At 45.0% G+C, this 7,871-nt stretch overlaps 1 protein-coding gene and 1 long non-coding RNA gene across 4 annotated transcripts in view; one reads left to right on the top strand and one right to left on the bottom strand.

Moving 5' to 3' along the window:
• The window catches only part of LOC119310860 (heat shock 70 kDa protein, mitochondrial-like), a 3,449-nt gene extending 581 nt beyond the window's left edge, over nucleotides 1-2,868 (top strand). Inside the window, exons 2-5 of the mRNA XM_037586480.1 lie at nucleotides 154-235; nucleotides 343-421; nucleotides 729-1,295; nucleotides 1,393-2,868. Coding sequence (XP_037442377.1) covers nucleotides 154-235; nucleotides 343-421; nucleotides 729-1,295; nucleotides 1,393-2,649 — 1,985 coding nt within the window. The 3' untranslated portion in view covers nucleotides 2,650-2,868. The remainder of the gene's footprint in view (nucleotides 1-153; nucleotides 236-342; nucleotides 422-728; nucleotides 1,296-1,392) is intronic.
• Nucleotides 2,869-4,392: 1,524 nt separating this feature from the next.
• LOC119310859 lies at nucleotides 4,393-6,852 on the bottom strand. Of its 3 annotated transcripts, none has more exons than XR_005150785.1 (3): nucleotides 5,929-6,852; nucleotides 5,690-5,795; nucleotides 4,393-5,464 (listed from the first exon to the last, which is right to left on the bottom strand). It is a non-coding gene; the product is annotated as an uncharacterized LOC119310859 (long non-coding RNA). The 3 variants fall into 3 exon arrangements; XR_005150786.1 differs by having other exon boundaries at nucleotides 4,393-5,795; nucleotides 5,929-6,209; nucleotides 6,305-6,852; XR_005150784.1 differs by having other exon boundaries at nucleotides 4,393-5,795.
• Nucleotides 6,853-7,871: the final 1,019 nt, after the last annotated feature.

The raw sequence follows: 7,871 nt of genomic DNA, 5'->3' as shown, positions 1-7,871 counted from the left end.
CCCCCCTCTCTCCGCATCCCTGCGTGCTTGCATTTTCTTCTTGTTCCGCGGCCGGGCGCTGGTCTCGTGTTGGATCGGCGCGCGGATTTGGGCGTCCGTTGTTCCTCCTTTGATGTTGATCTGATGTGTTTTTGTGCTCCGCCGTGTGATCTGACCAGGCTCCCCGGACCCACCAACATCATCACGAGGCGTCTCCCCTGCTCTCCAGGCTCGGAGCCGTGGCCCGCGCTTTCAGGTAATCCGCCATGTTGGATGTGTAGATCGTCTACTGTGTGCTGTTTGTATCGGTCTGCTTCTTGCTTGTTCGGTATTGAGACGGTTGTATGTTCTGCGCCTGTGCAGCTCAAGGCCCGCTGCCGCAGATGTCATCGGGATCGATTTGGGGACGACAAACTCATGTGTCTCCGTCATGGAAGGCAAGGTGTGATCCTGTTCCCTAATCACTCCGACTCTGAATTTTTCCATGTTCTCTGTATTATTAGACAGTTTAACAGCACTAGCATGTCTTGAATTTGTAAAGCAATAGCTGTTTCCAGATGCAATTAATAGTATATCTTGAAATGCTGTGAAGTTCCAGTTTGATGACTTTACTTCTAATTGGTAGTAGTATTGAATTATTGACGATGCTAGTAAAATGTTGTTAAGTTGCAGCTTGATGTATATACATGCTTTTAATTGGTTGTGAACTGGTGACACTATCAATTAAACTGTTCAATTTGTTTGTACAGACACCACGAGTGATTGAGAATGCTGAAGGTGCGAGGACAACACCCTCCATTGTTGCCACAAACAACAAAGGCGAGATCTTGATCGGCATCACTGCCAGTCGGCAGGCAGTGACAAATGCCGAGAACACAGTTCGTGGGTCAAAGCGCCTGATTGGTAGAGCTTTTGATGACCCCCAAACACAGAAGGAAATGAAGATGGTGCCTTACAAGATTGTCAGGGGAACAAATGGTGATGCCTGGGTGGAGATGGCTGGGAAATCATACTCCCCAAGCCAGATTGGTGCCTTTGTTCTTACCAAGATGAAGGAAACTGCAGAGGCTTACCTTGGCAAGTCGGTCTCCAAGGCTGTTATTACAGTCCCAGCTTATTTCAATGATGCTCAGCGTCAGGCCACCAAGGATGCTGGTAGGATTGCTGGGTTGGAGGTGATGAGGATTATCAATGAGCCCACTGCTGCAGCTCTGTCGTATGGAATGAACAACAAGGAGGGCCTGATTGCTGTATTTGACTTGGGTGGTGGCACATTTGATGTATCAATCCTTGAGATTTCTAATGGCGTTTTTGAGGTAAACTCCTTTCTTCAGATGACTCCACTAAATATCCTAATAGTATTTTTAAACATGTGTTCTGATCATTGTACCTGTATCTTGTGTTCTTGTTCAGGTCAAGGCGACCAATGGAGATACTTTCCTTGGTGGTGAGGACTTTGATGCTACATTGCTCAACTACCTGGTTAGTGAATATAAGAACTCTGACAACATTGATCTGAGCAAGGACAAGTTGGCCCTGCAAAGGCTCAGGGAAGCTGCTGAGAAGGCGAAGGTTGAGCTTTCCTCGACTCCACAGACTGAAATTAATCTCCCCTTCATCACAGCAGATGCCTCTGGTGCGAAGCATTTCAACATTACCTTGACCAGATCAAAGTTTGAGTCTCTTGTGGGCAATCTCATCGAGAGAACTTGCATCCCATGCACAAACTGCCTCAAGGATGCTGGTGTTTCTGCAAAGGAGATTGATGAGGTTCTACTGGTTGGTGGTATGACAAGGGTGCCAAAGGTCCAGGATATTGTTTCTCAGATATTCGGCAAGTCTCCAAGCAAGGGTGTCAATCCTGATGAGGCTGTTGCCATGGGAGCTGCCATTCAGGGTGGCATCTTGAGGGGTGATGTGAAGGAGCTCTTGTTGCTGGATGTAACACCCCTTTCCCTTGGTATTGAGACTCTTGGAGGCATCTTCACAAGGCTAATCAACAGGAACACCACAATTCCAACCAAGAAGAGCCAGACCTTCTCCACTGCTGCAGATAACCAGACGCAGGTTGGAATCAAGGTGCTTCAGGGTGAGAGGGAGATGGCCACAGATAACAAGCTTCTTGGTGAATTCCAGCTTGAAGGTATTCCACCAGCCCCGAGGGGTATGCCACAGATCGAGGTCACTTTTGACATTGATGCCAATGGTATTGTCAAGGTGTCAGCAAAGGACAAGTCCACTGGCAAAGAGCAGGATATCACCATCAAATCTTCAGGTGGTTTGTCTGACAGTGACATTGAGAAGATGGTGAAGGAGGCGGAGCTAAATTCTCAGAGGGATCAGGAAAGGAAGTCGTTGATTGACCTCAGGAACTCTGCAGATACCACCATCTACAGCATCGAGAAGAGCGTCAGCGAGTACAAAGACAAGGTCCCTGCTGAAGTCGTCACGGAAATCCAGTCTGCTGTCTCTGATCTGAGAGCAGCAATGGCTGGTGATGATTCGGACGCCATCAAGCAGAAGCTGGAGGCGGCGAACAAGGCAGTCTCAAAGATTGGACAGCACATGCAGGGTGGTGGCGGCGCTGCCGGCGGCGACAGCGGCAGCAGTGGTGGTGGCGACCAGACTCCGGAAGCTGAATACCAGGACCCCAAGGAGGCCAAGATGTAGATTTGTTCTGCATCAGGTTTCTTCTACTTTTTTGTGTACCCAGTTTAGGAAGTTAATATCTTTATCCTACCTCCGTCTGCTTAGGTTTCTAAGAGGGCTACGACGATACCTGTAACATTTTTGCAATTGTTCGAATTGCGGATAAATTGTTTGAGGAGCGAACTCATAACCTATATTGGTTAATATATTTGGCCATTTGCCACATTGTCTTGCTACGTACCTTGTTTTTGCAAGTTCCTGATGTCTGGTATTGTTTGTTTATTTATTTATTTTATTTATTTATTATAAGCTGCTGATATCTTTCTTTTTACTAAGCTTTTTATATCTGATATGTTCACTATAACAATGTGTCAGTGTCCAACATGTCTTGGTCTTAGAGTTCTGACTTGTTTGATATCATGGTCTCATGCAAACTGAAATACAACCGCTCATAATCTGGATGAGAATTGGCATTGCTGCTTGCAGTGCCGCTGGAACACCTTCACCTGTAGACATCCAACCCTGCGTATTTAACGCTGTAGACACCTTCACCTGTAGACACCTTCACCTGTAGACATCCAACCCTGCGTATTTAACGCATTCTCCATCAGTAGCAGCTTGAGTATTATTGTTGTTGTGACTGTAGTTTTGGACTATTCTTGTGCTAAGGCCGTGTTACACCACCTCCTGTGGTGCATAATGATGATTCTTGCTACTCCCTCTGATCCATATTATCGCCTCCAACAGATTTGTGATGTAGAACTCCAACTCCAATAGATGGTGCATATGTGAAGATGTAAAACCGGATGTGCGGCTGTGTACAACCAATGTACAGCCAATATACAAGCGCATTTGAACATCAAACTCATCATGTAAAGCAATGTTTTCAGATTTGTACAACCAAAAGTGCATCATATCAGTCAAACTTTATAATCCTACAACCAAAAGTGCATCATATCAAACAAAGTTCTTGGTCCAATAAATTAAAATGCACATAAATATTCTTCACACCTCAAAAATAAACAAAATTCATTATAAAGTAAAAGGGTGATCAAGTCATTACAATATTTGGACATGATTTGATCATGAAAAAAATTTCCATTGGAAATTAAGATGACCAAAACCCTATTGCAAAATTCACAAGTGATGGGATGAACAGAGCGTAATTTTGTACTCGTTCCGTCCCAAAATTCTTGTTTTAGATTTGTCTAAATACGGATGTATCAAGTCACGTTTTGGTATTAGATACATCCGTATCTAGACTAATCTAAGACAAGAATTTTGGGACGGAGGGAGTAGAAAATTCATCTATCACTTTAAAACCAAATGAGAACAAAATCTGAAGATCATGGGAAGAAATTAACTGGGCTGCCATGAAGAAATGATAAATCCTGAGGATTGTGGGGCTGCTATGCATTCTTAAGGATGGAAGTTGCACCATCGATTTAGCACATCACTCGTGTTTGTTCGCATAATAATTAAAGGAGGGCTCACGGGCAGATGACATGCATGGGTAAACTTTCCATGGTGATGATTAAAGCGGAGCATCGATCATGCGTTAAAATCCCATTAAACCGGAAGCACAAGAAAGTATCCAATAGACAAGACGACTGAGCAACACAAAGAGACTGAATAAATAGCATATACTTGAAGGGAAGGCTTTGGATAAGAGTATTTATAAATGGAATTTCATGGAAGGATTTTGCACGCGGGTGAGTAAAGAGATGTTAATGTCTACATCCGGCGTCTGAATATTGCACTTTCTTCAACTAGTAAGCTTGCACGTGCAACGCACGTCTCACTTGACATCAAATAATTATCAAAATAGTTGTCAAATATTTACATAGTTTTTCATCCATACATGGACACACGGACACATGAAGGAGGCACCAAATAAGATGAAAGCTTGACCCAGTTATATGTAACATATGGTGCTACTGCCTAGTGATCACTTATTAGCTTTTTCCGTAGCCATGCTATAAGTCCCCTTAGTTTTCACCTAGCTCCATGAATGTATTTATAGAGAATTTGCATTACAAGTCACCTAGAAGAGACAAATATCCAAATTGAAACTTCAGAGCCAAATTAGAGTGTGCAGACATCCAAGTCCTCACTTTGCATGTCCAAAGTAAGTCGAGATCAAGAAGAAGAAAATGTTAAGAAACATAACACATGTCTACCCAAAATGGAAATGTCTAAATATAATAAAAAATATCTGGTAGTATGGTAATATTTGACATGCCATAATTATTCTTTATTTCTCAATTATTATCACAAAGAAAAATCAATAAAAAGACAACAAACTAAAATGATATTTATAATATACTCATGGGATCATAGCTATATTTTAGCAGTTCATCCTCCTGCTTTTCCTCTCCTTTTCCTCTTATTTGCTTCCCAACCATTCCTCTCCTCTTTACTCAAACGCTCCTCCTCAGTTTCCTGAAAATCAAGAAACTGGAACTCCTATTTCTACTTACTTCAGGAAGTGGCAAACCGCAAAGCTCGGCATACCTATTGCCGAGTATCAAAGTTAAACTGTTGTAGTTATAAAGGTTGTAGACACTTTGCTTCATACGGGTAATAAATATTAAGTACTACATGTAATTCTATTACCATAAATTATATTTTCTTTTTGTATAATTCGTCATACTCTCCATATCATAGGTGCAATGTCACATGAAAGGTTTTGAGATCATTTTCGTAGTTAGAGACTTACGCTTCAAATATTTGCGAGGTTAGTAAGCAAAAGGTTGCCTGTCGCAGCGTCCTCATTTCTCTCGGGCCAATCAAGATGATTCAACACTGCGCCCTGACCCACCTTCCAGTAATGCAACTAAATGAGAAAAAAGAAGAGATGTTAGCTAATAACAGCTTCATATGTTGAAAAATCTGTCCATTTTTGCATGGTTTAGGTAACTACAACAAGTACATGCAACCTACAATAATGTACTCTTCTCACTTACTCCACTCGTACCTATACTCCATAGAGACTGGCAAGTACCAGCTACAACATCAATGGAACAGAACCATGCAAGTGAAACAATATGGGATGATATACCTGTTATCACCGAATTAAACATGTATCACTAAATATCGGATGCTATAGCTGCAACATTAGTTCCGTTGGATTCCATTCAGCCCTGCTTTTCCTGAATCTGTGGAACCTGCACCACATCGTGCCCATCGACAGAAGAGAAGGGGGTAAAAGTTCAGATACATGCTTGTACTCAATTCAAAGAGGGGACAAAAATGCATCTTATCCATCGGCCCATCCGGAAAGGAGAGAGAGTGCCATACCACTTACTCCAGTATTAGGTGGAAGGTGCCTTGAATTGGAAGGTCCAATACCAGGATGGGGGCTCCGGGTCTCTGACTTATCTCCGGCGGCGATGGCTCATGCGCCTGTGCCGGCGGTGGGTGTCTCTCCGGCGACGACAGCCGCGACGGGGTGCTGGCGGGAGCGATAGAGGCAGGCTGTGAAGGCTGCAGGTGTAAGAATAGCGGTGCACTGCGGAAGCAGCAGGGGCGCGGCGGCGACGGGGCGGGCTCGTAGTCGTCATCATGCTTTTGTGCAATATCTACAAATGAAGTTCAGCAGAAAGACCACAAACAAGCCTGACAAAGAAGTTTAGTAAAACCACAAACAAGCCTGACAAACAAATGAAGTTTCTACCGTTGTTTGGTATTGCTACGAACAAGTGCAGAGCAACCTCAACCAAAAAAACATGTGCTTTTTCCTCACTGTCGACCACATGAACGAGCGCAATTTATTTCAGCCGTCGCCACAACTTGCGAGGAGCTCCCCACCCGGCCGCAGGTTCCATGGATGAGAACGCCATGAGTTGAAGCAAGCAAACGAGACAAAGTAGATAAAACCAGAGAGTAATCAGGATATGTTTCCTCCAATTCCAAATATACCTGCTCGTAGATTGACAAAAGAAACTCTGGATCGAATCCAACAAGACGGACCCCTGGTTTTCTTACGACTGCACAGCGGCACCTGAGCAAACTGAGTGCCGCTCTGGCATGCTCCCGGCTCCTTCCGTGTGGCCGTCGCCCCAGCTCCACCCCCCTTCTTGATCCTCCCTCCTCAACACGACAGCGCCGCCGCGGTCGAGACTTTGCTCCGTGGTCCATGGTGACACTGCCGCGGGGGAAGGAATGGTGGGAGGGAGCCTCGGGGCACTCTGGATGGAGAGATGGCACGGCGGCAAGTGTGAGGCGCCGGGAGGACCTTATGGAGCAGCAACAAAAAAGGGTCAGACAAATTAAAACGCGATTTCATTTTTTTTCTTCTGAAAACCAAAGGAGGATAAACTAAGAATATTTTTTTTTGAAAGATCCAGCTTGGCTGGCTTTTCATGTTGATCATAGCAGGAAGCAGTGGAGAAAAGTCAAATACATGGGGTGATCGGAATGATCAAAGGAATAACTGAAAACTGGAAACCGGAAACTGAAGAAAAAACATGGCGGCACGTTTCAACGCCAGCTCTACTCAGCCTATCCCTTCCGGTGGCAGCGTGAATGGATGCATCAGGCATGTTGCTCCGGCCTGCCTCCATAGCTCGATGCCTCGCCTGATGGCCTGCAAGATTACTGTCTCGTATGCCTCCTTCCCCCTGAAAGTGCAATCGTTCCTATGTTTCCAAATTTCCCAGGCTGCTAGCATTGTGAGTGACTTTATGCCCTTCCTGAACACTGGTTCTGAGGCCTGGACAATGCTCATGATCCTCTCGGCGCTGCTTGTGGGCTGTTCATCAGGCTGCAAACGCAGAGCTTCACAGCCCTTCCAAAACGAAATGCTGTTCCAAATTGTGAGAGTGAAGGGGCAGGACCAGAAGATGTGGTCAGCCGTCTCGAGGTTTCTGAAGCAGAACTGACAGAAGTATGCATTAGGCCATCCTCTTCGCTGCAGCCGATCATTGCACCAGAGCCTATTTAGCAGGAGCAGCCAAAAGAAAATCTTCAGTTTCCCTGGCGCCCAAGTCTTCCAGATTAGCTGCGGGTATGTGGAGTTGAGGTTCGCTTGGAATTGCGCCCGGTAAGCCGAAGCAGCAGTGTAGCAGCCGGTGCCCTCCAAGTTCCATCTGATCTCGTCACTCGTGTCAGAAACGAGGCTTACGGGCAGCAGTCGTAGCAGTCTTGCCAGGGCAACGCAGTCCCGTACTATTTGATCTGTCTGCCCGTGCGAAAGGTCGAGGATCCATTGATCATCCCGTATGGCATCTGCTACCGATCTA

Source organism: Triticum dicoccoides, chromosome 5B (genome assembly GCF_002162155.2).
Source record: "Triticum dicoccoides isolate Atlit2015 ecotype Zavitan chromosome 5B, WEW_v2.0, whole genome shotgun sequence".
NCBI lineage: Eukaryota > Viridiplantae > Streptophyta > Magnoliopsida > Poales > Poaceae > Triticum > Triticum dicoccoides.
Note: the sequence above shows the minus strand (reverse complement) of the source record. Positions and strands in the feature narration are given on the sequence as shown.